Here is a 13,649-nt window from a genome sequence, read left to right on the forward strand (position 1 = left end):
TTGAGCTTCTGGCTAAAGAAAACATTAGCCATGCCCTCCAAAAGGAACCATCTAGGAACTGGCTGCTGGGCAGTAACCTAACAAAAAGGAAGGTTTGCATGGGGTGCCTCTATACATAAATACATACAATATGCATTTTGGGGATTGTCTAGTCTGGAGAAGAGGAGGCTGAGGGGAGACCTCATTGTTCTCTACAACTGCCTCAAAGGAGGTTGCAGTGAGGTGGGAGTCAGTCTCTTCTCCCTAGTATCAGGTGATAGGATGAGAAGAAATTCTGTCAGGGGAGGGTTACGTTGGATATTAGGAAAAATGTCTTTACTGCAAGAGTGGTCAGGCACTGGAACAGGCTGCCCAGGGAGGTGGTGGAGTCACCATCCCAGGAGGTGTTCAAGAAACATGTGGATATGGCACTTTGGGACGTGTTTTAATGGCCATGGTGGTCTTAGGTTGATGTTGGACTTAATGATCTTAGAGGACTTTTCCAACCAAAACAATTCTGTGATTCTATACAAGCAATGCATGCATTTGGGTTCCTCTGATATATGCTTTAAGACAAATTAAAGAGGATGTAGGAAACTCTCTATACCAAGGAGCTATACCAACTACCCAGGTTGTCTCTTCCTGTACATCACAATGAGATCCTGGCCTATTAGTAACATTTCTCAGCCCTACTGGATAGTGTATTACCAGTTCTAAAAATGTTCCTTTTTCCAAAGTTCAACATCCTTTTGCCAGCAGCAAATGTCAGAGTTTTGTTTGTACCTGCAGGATAGCACAAAAGCACAAGCTCCCTAGGAAGACAGCTTATGCAGCTGTCCACTCAAACTTGTCCTGATTCAACTGCAGGTTATAAACCATCTTTCAAACTGTGAGAAAACTCTTTGATTCCCTTCCTGAAAAATGATTGTTTGGGTTTTTTTCTTTTTTTGGTAGGGAGATGAAGTGAGGCAAATTGACCAATGAATTAGATACTTAATTAGAATGTATTTCCAGCAGAGTGGTAGTCAGAAAAAAACGACAATACAAAAAATCAGTTCTGCACACTGTATGTGCTTGAAGCTGCAACATTTTAATTTTTAGAAGTTTACTTTAACTTATATATTCTCAGTATTTGCCTTGCAAGGCTAAATCACCTGCAGGCACATACGCTGCTTTCTGCTCAGTCTCACATTTCATAAACAAAAGTTTCAGGCAAGCACCAATTACTGTGTTTACTACTGCCGCTGCTCACTGTGCTAAAAAGAATCCAGCTTAATTCCTGGATCCAAAGTAACTGGCAATGTTAGTGATGTGCAATTCTTTTTTTTTTTTTTTTTTTTAATTGGGGTTTTTTTATTTGAAATAAGCAGTTTTGACATTGAGTTTGTGGTGGAAAGGGTAAGCATAAAGCCTAGCTGTGCATAGCTCTGTGTGTGAACGTGTGTGTGTAGAACCACAGAACAGTTGTGGTTGGAAGAGACCTTTGAAATCAAGTCCAACCACTCGCCTAGAGCTCACAGTCCCACCACTACTGCTAAGCTATTGCCACCAAACCACATCCCTCAGCATCACATCCACTCACCCACCTCTGGAGATGCTGACTCCATCACCTCCCTGGGCAGCTTGTTACGATGCCTGAGAACCCTTTCTGTGAAGAATTTTTTCCAAATATCCAGCCTGAACCTCCCTTGGCACAACTTGAGGGCACTTCCTCTTGTCCTGTCACTTCTTGCATGTAAGAACAGATCAACCTCACCTCACTCCAACCACCCTTAAGACAGTTGTAGAGGGCAAAGAGGTCTCCCCTCAGCCTCCTCTTCTGAAGACTAAACGACCCCAGTTCCCTCAGCTGTTTCTCACAGGATTTGTGTTCAAGGCCCTTCAGCAGCTTTGTTGCCCTTCTCTAGATGTGTTCCAGCAACTCAATGTGTACTGAGGAGCCCAAAACTGAACACAGTATTTGAGGTGTGGCCTCAACAGTGCTAATCAGAGGGGGACAATTACAACCCTAGACTTGCTGGCCCTACTGTTCCTGATACAAGCCAGGATGCCATTGGCCTTCTTGGCCACCTGATCACACTACTGGCTCATGTACAGCTGGTCATCAATTAATGCCCCTAGGTCACTCTCTTCCAAGCAGATCTCCATCTGCTCTTGCCCAAGCTTGGAACGTTGCATGGGCTTGTGGCCCATGTACAGCACTTGACCTTACTGGATCTCATACTGCTGCCCTCAGCCCATTTATCCAGTCTATCCAGATCCCTTTGCAGAACCTTCCTGTCCTCCAGCGTATCAACACACCCACCCAGCTTGGTGTCATCTGCAAACTTACTTAGGGTGCCCTTGGTCCCCTCATCCAAATCATTGATGAAGATGTTAAGTGGGACTGGCCCCACTACTGAGCCCTGAGGAATTCCTTTGACCATTAGTGCACATGAAATAAAATCACTTGCTCTCACGGGTAGGCTGAGATGGCTCATGTCCTCAGTGCTGTGTAGCTGCCTCAATGCTTTACAGAGATAATCAAATTGTTGTGGAGAATACTGAATCCTCAGTGACCTGGGAGCTGACCAGTCCTTCTATTGATGTTTACTCACACTCACTGCGCTTGAAGAGACCATAAAATAAAAGAGAAATTTGATTAGTTTCAGTTGCTGCAGAGCTGTGCTCAGTTTCTGTTTAACTGCCATCAAAGTGTCTAGACATACAGCATCTAAACTCTTCATTGACCTAGTGATAGTGAGTTTAAGCCAAAACCACAAGTGTCTGGTTCCAAGCTCTACTTGGACAGTAGAGCCATTTCTGTCCTGATGGTACCCTGGCTTGTTGCTATTTCAGCAGTGCCTGGTGTTGGGATCCAAATACAACACTGTGGCACTCGTTTCCCTATTTCTCAAGCAGATTTTACTCTTAGCTTTAGTCTCTGCTGGAAGCCCTTCTTCAGAACTCTTAGTACTTGGGGCATCCTACCAGATATCAAGGAAGCACTGATCTGCTAGCCTTACAATTTCTGGCAGTGCAGGCTTTTCCTGCCTTGAGATTTCTAAAGAAGGCTTCCAAGAGTTTTCTATAGAAATAAATTAAGCTGTGCAGCTATGTACAGAGAGGCAAAGGAGCACCCAGCAAAGGAACAGGATTTCTTCCCTTTAGAGTTGTCAGTGAATGTGTATTTTGAGATCTAGAGTGCATATCTGCTAGAATAAGGATCTTCAACAAGCCTCTGCCCATTGGACTGAATGTCAGAAGGGCCAGGTATGAATGTCTATAGCAAAATGGGTTGCATCATAGTGTGGTCACCAGCAGTAGGGAAGTGATTATCCCCCTGTACTTGACATTGGGGAGGCCACATCTTGAGTATTGTGTTCAGCTTTGGGCACCTCAATAAAAGAAAGACATTGAGGTGCTGCAGCAGGTGCAAAGAAGAGCAACTAAGCTGGTGAAGGGCCTAGAGAATGAGTCTTACAAAGAGCAGCTGAGGAAACTGGGATTGTTTCATTTGAGGAAGATAAGGCTGAAGGGAGACCTTGTCACCTTCTACCATTACCTGAAAGGAAAATACAGAGAGGTAGGTGCTGTTCTCTTCTCACAGGTAATTAGTGACAGAACAAGAAGGAATGGCCTCAGGGTAGGTTTAGGCTAGAGATTAGGAAATAAATTTTCACTGAAAGAGTAGTCAAGCATTGTAACAGGCTGCCCAGGGAGGTAGATGAGTCACCATCCGTGGATGTGATTAAAGGTCATTTAGATGTGGTGCTTAGCAATTCGGTTAAGTGGTGAACTTGGTAGAGTAGGGTTGATAGCTGGACACGATTATCTCAAGGGTATTGTCCAACCTGGATGATTCTATGGTTCTATGAAAATAAATGAAAATACTCAATACTGTTAAGCACTCTCCTGCCTACAAGAGCTCCAAAGGCTCCCTCAATATGTATCAGATCTATTTCAGTGCTGTCAGGCTTTGGTTTGTTCTCCTGTCTACCTGTAATCTTCTCAAATTTGCTCATAAGAAACACATGCAGGAAGCATGCATGGAGCGGGGTCCTCAGCTGGTGTGAACTGGTGCATCTGTGTCAGCTGCAAGGAACTTCTCCAGCTGACAGCCTGGTGTACCCTCTGAGCCTTCATAACAAAAAGCACCCCATGAATATAGATGCTGTGGATCTGGAAAGATAATATTAAACCGAAAGGCTTTCAGTATGTTTTATGTTATTTAAGTTAAATTTATGCCACTTGCTTCTTAAGAACGTCTGCAAACAATTCTGGGGTTAACTTATTCAGGCAGCTGCGAGAAAACTTCCTAAGTCACCTTTAATAACTAAGACTATGTGACTGCATTTCAAGTTGTTACTTGGCTATCAAAAAGATATGGTTCAAAGAACGTTTAAAATATTTCAAGCCTTTCAAGTTCCCATCAAACTTCCCAAGCTGATATTCATCTAGCTTAACGCTGTTGTCAAAGAAATAAGTTTAATGAAGTGAGGCTAACTCTGGGTTTTCTTGTTCCTTTTGTTCACACAAACCCCAGATCTTGCAGTGTTATTTTTTTTTGAAAGGGAAGAAGAGGGGGGGAAAAAAAAAAAACAACCAAGGGTGTCAGAAAAGATTATTAAAAATAGGCTCTCATTCCCTGCAGGGTTTGTTAACCAGTCACATACGTGGCTTATGTAAATATGTAATCAAGGTCTGTTTCAATAGAAGTGTTTTACATGAGGGACTTAGTAACACGGACTTTGATATTCAAGGTATTGGATCAAATTCTCAAAAAGCATCATATGGCTCAGAGATGTAAAGCAAATACCTGAATGCTAGAAGGCAAGTCCCATGTCTGCGTTCTGAAGTTTATTTTTGTGAAGGGTCAGTGTGCGCAGAAGTGATTGTAGGCAGCTTTGCAGAAACGTATTGAATTATCTTTGATTATTTTATCCTTTTTTGGTTGTTTGTTTTGAGAGAGAAACAGAAAAGGAACCTCTTAAGAAAACCAGAATCAGATTTGGGTTTTTTTCCTTCTAGGTGGAGGGATAGCTTTCAGGAATAGCACTTGGAGTGCTGCCCACCAAAGGCTGACTTGGGAAAGCACAGAGCAAGGCAGTGCCCTCAGATTCACCTCAGGTTTTGAAGTCCATTTCTGTTGTTACCAATATTTGATGAATTTGGAATTTTGTTCTCTAATGAAAGGTCCTTTAGCACAAAGGACTGGGACTTCACAGGGACATTCAGGAGGTGACAGAAATAAAAAGGGGCTCAGGGTATTTTTCATTCCAATTCTAGGCTTAACAGAAATAATGCCTTGACCTATTCTAGTTTAAGAACAGGTAATATTCTTCAGTCCTTTAGCTTGTAAGCTGTTGAGAAAAATGAGGTTTTACTTCAGGCATATGATACTTTTTTTTTTAATGATTTTATAGGACCTTCCCAAATTGGAGGTGACAAGAAGTGAACCATTTTCCTAAAATACAGTAAGTGATTTCCCCATACTCTGTTCCAGCATCCACCGAATAAATATCCTGGAGCAAATGTATGATTGGGCACTGTATTTTTAGCATTTGGAGCACAGGCCACACACCAGGGAGTTTTTTAGCAATTGTTTCAATGGTGCTGTGTTTACAGGACCAGCATTAGTATTATTTATTGGCAATGACTTGCAGAAATTGTTTGAATCTCATTTATGCAATGGATGGGCTGGAAGATCAGTAAGGTCAGGAGTACTGCAGTAAGCAGTGCAGGAAGGAGAGAGGCTGATTTCTCTGTGTCTAATCTATCAAATCCTCATTACAAGAGTTTCAGCCTCCTTGCCTCTCTATGTGTAGTCAGCAGACGTTGCTGCTGCTGTCTTCTGGAGCTGGATCTTATCAGCAGGGAAGGTTGCTGCAGCAGCTATTTGAAAGGGGAATAAGGTCTCCTTAGAGTTCCCTTCTAGCCACTTGCATTGTTTAGACAATAGCAAGCTCTGGAGACAAATGGGTAAGAAAATCTTGCTATAATGGATCTCCAGGAGAAGATGAGTGCTGTCTGAGACACATCTCATCAGTGTTAGGCCCTAATTCAGGGAGCTGAGTAGCATCACGGGGTTTTGGCTGCGTTGGAGCAGCATGGCTGGTGCTTGGTATTTCCTGTCCCTGATCACAGCAGGACAGCAGAACAAGCAAGAGGAGCATTCAGCATGAAGGGCTTGGAACCATTTGCTTGTTGCAGGTAGTATTACAAAGTTTATGCGCTCTGATCACTTTTTTATGATGTGGTCCTTGTTGCTAACTCATGCCTGCAAGTATATGAGCCATCCTGCTTGGCACGAAATGACACATCATTGACCCAGCCCCAGTACTAAACTAGTTCCTGCTCTGCTCCTTGCTTGTGTGTTTGTTCTGTGTGAAACAGAGGCTGGAACTTGCTCTGCATTACAAATAAAATTCCCTAAAGACTGGGCTAGAGTGTGAAACTTCCCTAGTGTTCCTTGTCTTCCAAGTCTTTGGAGCTGCTCTTGCTGGGATGTGGGCATGAAGCCCGCTCTCTTGACTGAGGGCAAATGCTCTCATGATTTGGTTGGTGTCCAGCTCTGTTACAAGAGGTGAAAAGCAAGACAGTCTTCTGCTTCACAAAGGGATAATTAGTTTCCTACCTCCAGGAGTTAATTTGTTGTCTTTCAGTTCTGATACAGCTCTTACAAGCCCTATTTCAGACAGCAATGCTGGTGTGTGAGTCCCCTTCTTGGGTATCTACCTCTCTCCATACTATGTCTGGGAGACAGCCAATGAAATGGTTCATATGTGTGGAATTTTTAAATGAAGCTTTTTTTCTTTCTTTCTTTTTAATTCTTCCAAAACAAAATTCAGAAGCTCTCTACATACCCAGCTCTCCTTGGCAGACATCTGTTCGAGTAGCTCCTCCAACTATAAACTGGGGGTTGGCACATAACTCCTGAAAAGACACATTTTCAAAGTATGCATCACCAGTTCCCATTTCTTGTTGCCTTGCTCAAAAAATGTTAAGCGCTTTCCATATTTCTTTAAAATACATATCTTATTACCTCTGTCTGATTGGCATGGTGTCAGAAAGAGGTTGCCTTATTAAATTAAAGGCTGCTTGTGGGTTTTTTGGAGGCAAATCCCAAAGCCCTTTGCTGCTTGAGACTGTCAGTGATATTAGTGAGGATCTTTGTGGCTCTGGGGACAGAGGTGAAAATTCAAACTCGGCATTTATGTCTTATTTTACCTTGCTGTGATTTTGACTCAAGCAGTGCAATTGAGCTTGTGATTGTCACAGCTGGGGCTGGCGCTGGAGCGGTGCCAAATCTCCGCTGCCATTGTCACGGAGTACATTCTCCAACCCTGACCACGCTTCCTGTATGGTTTGGGTTTTTCCTTCTGTCTTGCTTTACCACCACAAAAATGCTTTTATTAACAACCCCCTCTGAAGCCAGCCAAGTAAGTTATAGCAGTGACTATCCCTCCTATCCCGACTCTGGACCTTCCAGCAATTCATGCCCTACATTAGGAAGTTCATATTGCCTCTGTATAAGCAAAAGCCTTCCCTTTCTCCAGAACATTTCCCGTGAACTGCTGTGTGGCAGCAAGTGGAAGTTTATAGGAAGCCTAACATGGCAAACCAGGTTGAGGAAGACTTAGGCAGTTGCCTTGTCAACTCCAAGTACCCTGTGGAGACAGGGACAATCCAGGACTTCTGGGGGGTGTATGTGTGATGAAGAGGCAGTTAGTGAACCTTCTGTTGGAATAGGTGTGATCTTAGCTACATCCTTTTTGCTTCTGCAGTTATCCAACTGGACAGCTGCCTTGCAGTTCTCTCAGCAGATACAAGTCAGGAGTAGGTTACCTACCACACAGAAAAACCAACACAAAACCTTTTCTCTCCTCCCTCCAAAGTGGTGCACCTGGTGACAGTCAGCTGTGACTTGTGACTGTTTCTCTGCCTGCATGTTGCTCTTGCATGAGAAGCCCAAGTCTAACTTAATGAGTTTTCAAAGGCTGACCTTCTCCCAGGGTGTGCAAAGCCAAGAGACACATCCACAGTAGTACTTGTGGCTGAAATATCCCGATGCCACAATGGGATGTTGATGGATAAATGGGGTTGCTGGGGTAGAAACCTGGAGTTGTTTAACCTGGAAGTTTTTATTTCTCACTTATTTAGGTGAAAAAAAATAATAATTAAGAAAAAAAAATTGAAGCCTTCAAGTTTGCTCCCCCTTCTTGTTCTCTTTTCCCCTACCAGAGGAAGGCAAGCTGTTTGGGTGTTTTTTCCTTCTTTCCTCTGTTTTCCCCTTTTTCCTGATGTTGCAAGAAGGGGCAAAATGACAAAGGAGGAGCAAAGCAGTGACAGAAACAGATAACTGGAAAAAGGAAAGTGCAGGAAAATCACTGAAGTCCTGATTTTGCAGTTTACCAAAAAATCAGCATCTAATCTTTCCTGATTAAAATTACTTTTTTTTCTTTTTTTTCTTTTTTTCTTTTTTTTAATTAAAAGCTATTTATAGGTTATACACATTTGGGTAATAACAGTTCCAGTTAGTTGCTCTTTGACTGTTATATTCAAGGTAGCTTGAAGCAGGGCAGAGGATATTATTTAAATATTAGCCTAAAATCTTAGGGTTCACAATGGCAAAACCTTGGTGTGGGTACCATTGCAAGTGATGCTTGGTGGCTTCTGGGGTGCTCTGCAGTCTGTCTGGATACACAGCAGGGGTTGTATCCATCTCTGGGTTGCACCCTGGACTCGTAGCTCCATGCACCTGGGATTGACAGGTAGGAAGCAGGTTCCTGTGGAGCAGTTACAGGATTTCTAGTTTTTACAAAAGGGATTAGAAGATCACAGAATTGCAGAATGCCAGGTTGGGATGAACTCCAAGGATCATCTGGTCCAATCTTTGTAGCTGGTGATGTAGTTTAAGTGAGATGATCCAACACCCTGTGAAGTTGAAACTTAAATCTGCCCAGTGTAGGGGAATCCACTACTTCCTCTGCTTTTTTTTTTCCCACCCCATTTTCAAATTTACTTCTAACTGTGGAGGTAAAGCCAGACAGAAGGAAAGCCCCAAACCATACAGGAATAGTGGCTGTTGAGGCTCACCACCGATTCAGCAAGGATGTTCAGATGGACTCTGATTAGACCTGAAGCTTGTAAAACAGGCAGTTATGAATCACTCTTACCGGGGGGCGCTTCCAGATTATCCCCTGGGTTTTGAAGGAATATGGTCCCAGCTCCTGGTAGCCCAGCACAGAAGGACAGGCTGGGAACTCCTCATCCTTGAATAGGGTGCCAGACTGCAGGCACTGCTGCTTCAAAGCTTGGTAGTCCTGGTTCAAGTACTTGATAGCATTCCTGTTGGATCCAAGCCCATCTGCAGCTGCTCTTTCTTGGCAGAGCCTTGCCACAAGCCTCGACATGCCTGCCCACCCTTCCAGCGTCCAGTCCAGCTCTGTCTTTGCCTCCTGGGAAAGAGCAGGTGAATATAGGCAGGTAGCAGGCTTGGGTGGAGCCTGGGGCTGCCCTGAGCACTCCAATAGCCCCAGAGGGAGTAGACATTAGAAGTGCAAATATGTACCTGAGATGTACCCAAGAGACACAGGCAGGGAACTGGCACAACTGGGTCTGTGGGCACTGCCTGGAGCTGCTCCTACATTGTTTGCTTTTTTGCTGTCTCTTTTTAAAGCACACTTTTAACAAGGGGCAAGGGGAAGCAGTGTTCTTGCAGACACACCTATGTACACATGGAGAATGATTGTGTGCATTCATTGTGCTGAAAGTCAGGCTTGAGGACCAGTGGTTCAAATATCCTGATGAAGATCGTTTAAAAGTCCTTTCCTTCTTTCTGAGTTTGGGTTCTCTACTGTTGGAGCCTTGTGTAGCCATGAAATCTGGAGTTGGATATCTGCTGCTGCAGCTTACATGGCTATGGAGACATCTATGAGCTTTTAAAGCCAGGGGAAAGTTGAACTCACTTCTGGCTTTAAGTGATCTTTTCAAAACAATTCTCTTTGGTACTCTCAAAGCTGTATGATTTTATGAGTTCTTTCATTAGCAATAAAAGGTGTGAATTTGACAGACCTAGAGATGACCACTTGGCCATATGACTTGCAGAGAGCAAGGATATGACCTAGGCAAAAACCAGAAAATTATATCACCAGATTGAAGGCAAACCGATAACTCCTGTTCCCCATCTCCAGTGTCATCTTGGATACAAGTCACTGTACCTTTCTCATCCACAAAAAAAACCAGAAAGTCTAATCTCATCTAGTGAAAAGTGAGCAATAAGTCTAACAAAGTTGGTGAAGGGTCTGATGAGCAAGTCTTACGAGGAGCAGCTGAGGGAACTGGGGTTGTTTGACATGAGGAAGAGGGGAAACCTCATTACTCTCTACAATTTCCTGAAAGGAGGTTGGACTGAGGTGGTTGCTGGTCTGTTCTTTCTAGTATCAGGTGACAGAATGTGAGGAAATGGACAGCTTAAGACTGGATATTAGGAACAATTTCTTTCCTGAAAGAGTGGTCAGGCATTGGAACAGGCTTGAAATAAATTCCCCAGGGAGGTGGTAGAATCACTGTCCCTGCAGGTATTCAAGAAATATGTGGACATGGCACGTTGGGATGTGGTTTAATGGCCACGGTGGTCTTAGGTTGATGGTTGGACTTGATCTTAGAGGTCTTTTCCAACCGAAACAATTCTGTGATTCTACAATTTTTAGAGTCTTTTGGTGGTGCTTCCTGCATATAAAGTGATCACGAATGAAAAACAAAGCCTTGGGTGCAGAAGGCTTTTTAGACCTTGAAAAAGTAGTAAATCCTGTTCTTGTAGTGAAAACAAATAATTAAAAAAATCCAGGTTTCTAACCTGGCAACCCCGTTTTGACACAGGGCTGCACATCTCCTTGGCAATGTGGCTGATAATGTCTGTAGGTTCAAGAACTGAAGCAGGAGCAATTTTCCATGGAGCACAGCTGCTCTCTGCAGTCTTCCTGTTTGATGGCAAGGTTTCCCCAGCAAAGCCCACTGTGTGTCCACCTAAGAGCTGGGTAAACAGTGACATTGTTTGCCAAAGAGCATGTATGATGACTACCCCTTGGTAAGTTTAGATAGAAGGTGTGGGGAAGGGAAGAGAGAATTTTTAAGGACTTAAACCTATTGAGATAAGGAGTCCAAACAGAGGCTAGCCAGGTTGCTTGTTTGCAAATATTTGAAGAGTGTGAATGCAAAAGAGGAAACAAAATTACTTGGCCAGTTTAGGGTGGGCACGAGTGTAGAAGGCTGGGTGAAGGGAATTACTATCCCAAAATCAAATAAATACTGTTGAAATAGAGTAAAGCAGAAGGATGGCCACAATTTTACCTGTTGTGTACTTGTAGGTGTGTCTAGGTACTGAAGAGGGGAATAACAAAGGGTTGAGGGGGAGGTTTGTTTTTTCTCTTTCAGGATGAAATTTTTCCTGACAAAAAGACCTACACAGAGATACCTACTTTCTCTACTCATGAGGCAGAATACTGCTCCCTCTCCCTCTCTGCACCAGCCCCTCATGCTAAAATTTCCTCTGCTCTTGTGGCCCAGAAGCATGTTCCTGCTTCTGTTGTAGCTACTATAAGCTGCAAACTTTGGCATGGTGCTTTAGCATTTGGAAAATGCCATTTTGATCAGGAATCCTTTGTTTCCCATGTACTCTTTTAGACATTTAGTAAGCCATGTGGTCTGTAACTCCAGATGCTACCAGGCATGAGTAGGCACAGAAAGGGTGAAATCCTGTGCATCATCACAAAGTCTAGGTGTAATGCAGAGGAAGGACAATGATATTTTAAATTCTAGTAATTTTTTTTTTTTTTAATTCTAGTAAAATGTGCTCTAGGACTTTTTGTCTGTTGTGTATTTCACCTTTAGGAAGTGGCTGAGAGCAAGCGTTTTTGCTGGTGGAAGCTTTGACCAGGTGGACTCAATGTGTCCAGCACAACCTTCTCCTCCTAGTGACCTGTAGTACAGCACTTCAAATCCATTTCCAAGCTTGATTAGCAGCAGCATGATTTATTTTGTGTAGAAAGTGATACACAAGCACCATCTAGAGGATATAAAGAAGAAGAAAATATGATGCCTGAATAGTTAACCGGCAGTTGTTGCTGTAGTTATGGAGGTAAAAACCAAAGTTTTCAGGCTCTCTGTGGCTCTAAAAAAAAAAAAAAAAAAAAAAAAAAGGTGCTGAAGTGGCATCAACCCCTAGGGAAATGGCAACTGGAAACAAAAATTCTGACAATCATTCTGATTTTCATTTCTTCTGGGACTTGCAGATTTTTGCTTGGCTCTTCCTGCTTTCCTTCCCCTTTCTTGGCAAAAGCATCAGGGTGAGAAAAGTGGGGAAGGACCAAATAAATCAGGAAAATGTATCAGCTTGGTTTCAAAGAAGAGTCTGCAAATTCCACAAAGTCAAGACTGTTCTCTGTGTGTAGAAATCTTTAGGAAGAAAATAACTGCCAGTTGTCTAGCAGTTCTGGATATATTTTTGCTGTAGTGGATTAGAGAGAAATGAAATTAAATGGTTCTCCCGTCCTGGAGCACTTTACTCATGAGAATTAAAGCAGCTTTAAACTGCATTTTAGATTCTACAGTGTGAAAAGGGATTAGCTTGATTTAGAGAGCTTCGTTTCTTCTTTTCCAGATGTATGAGCTCCTACCCACCCTCTTCCTGGGAAAATGGAATGACTACTAATAGGCACATGTGTGAGCTATGAAAGGTCCTAAATGTTTGTCTGTACCGTTATTGCTTTAGAGGTTGCAATATTTTATCCAAGTGTTTGGAGGGGGAGGTGTTGTTGCAAACTGCAGCCTAACGGGTTCTCTATAGGGAAGTGTATCTGAAATCAGCTGCAGTCCTGCTCATTTGTTTATAAAAGCCAGAAAATTGTTGGTGGTTGAGGCGGAGGAAGATGACATGCTGAACTCCAGGTGTGAAACTCTGCATACAGCTGGGCTGATCTAGGGATGGTGTTTCAGCACCATGAGGAGCTGGGTTAAGGGTGGCTGCATTTTCCAGGTTGACCCAGGTCTGTCACCTCACAACCGTGTTGGCCAGTGCTTCAGCCAGTCTTTTGCTGATGGGGAAAGCTCTGTCCCTCTCCAGATCCCAGCTCTAGAAGGGAAAGCTCTTCCCTTTCCTGTGAAATACTACCACTGATGCTTCAAGCTCGAGGAAGCTATGCTCATCCTGGTGAGAACCAAGCAATGCCTGAGGAGGAGAGCAGGAGCCCAGCAGGTGCATGGCCCTGTTCTCCCTTTTCTGGGGAGCTGGCCAGTTGCTTCCCCATTTCCCCAGTATCTGTGTATATGGAGGACAGATGGGCAAGATGGGAGGGATGCTGCAAAGCAGAGCAACACTGAACTGCTCACAGCTGCTGAGTGTGGCTATAGGGAAGGAGAAGCCCATCCTGTCTGGGACTCCAGGCTGCAACTGTAAATTGGATGGTCCTTATCAGAAATCATCATGAGAATGCTGCAGCAGCAGATGAAACCAGTGGGGGAATGTGAGAGCTAGTGGTTTTTTGCTGAAAAAGTGCAGGTGTGCAAAGAGCTTAAGGAAAAGTAAATTTTTTTTCTTTCTGAAGTTTCCCAGTGTTAGGGGAGTGGTATTGGGTAATTATTCTTGGGGCTGCTATTGTACCTAGGAACATTACTGTGGGTACCTATGA

At 43.4% G+C, this 13,649-nt stretch overlaps 1 protein-coding gene across 1 annotated transcript in view; it reads right to left on the reverse strand.

The window, feature by feature from the left end:
* The window catches only part of CAPN8 (calpain 8), a 36,964-nt gene extending 27,590 nt beyond the window's left edge, over positions 1-9,374 (reverse strand). Inside the window, exons 1-2 of the mRNA XM_054397253.1 lie at positions 9,138-9,374; positions 6,825-6,894 (exon numbers count right to left, since the gene is read on the reverse strand). Coding sequence (XP_054253228.1) covers positions 6,825-6,894; positions 9,138-9,374 — 307 coding nt within the window. The remainder of the gene's footprint in view (positions 1-6,824; positions 6,895-9,137) is intronic.
* Positions 9,375-13,649: the final 4,275 nt, after the last annotated feature.

This window comes from Indicator indicator, chromosome 2, assembly GCF_027791375.1.
Source record: "Indicator indicator isolate 239-I01 chromosome 2, UM_Iind_1.1, whole genome shotgun sequence".
NCBI classification, from domain to species: domain Eukaryota; kingdom Metazoa; phylum Chordata; class Aves; order Piciformes; family Indicatoridae; genus Indicator; species Indicator indicator.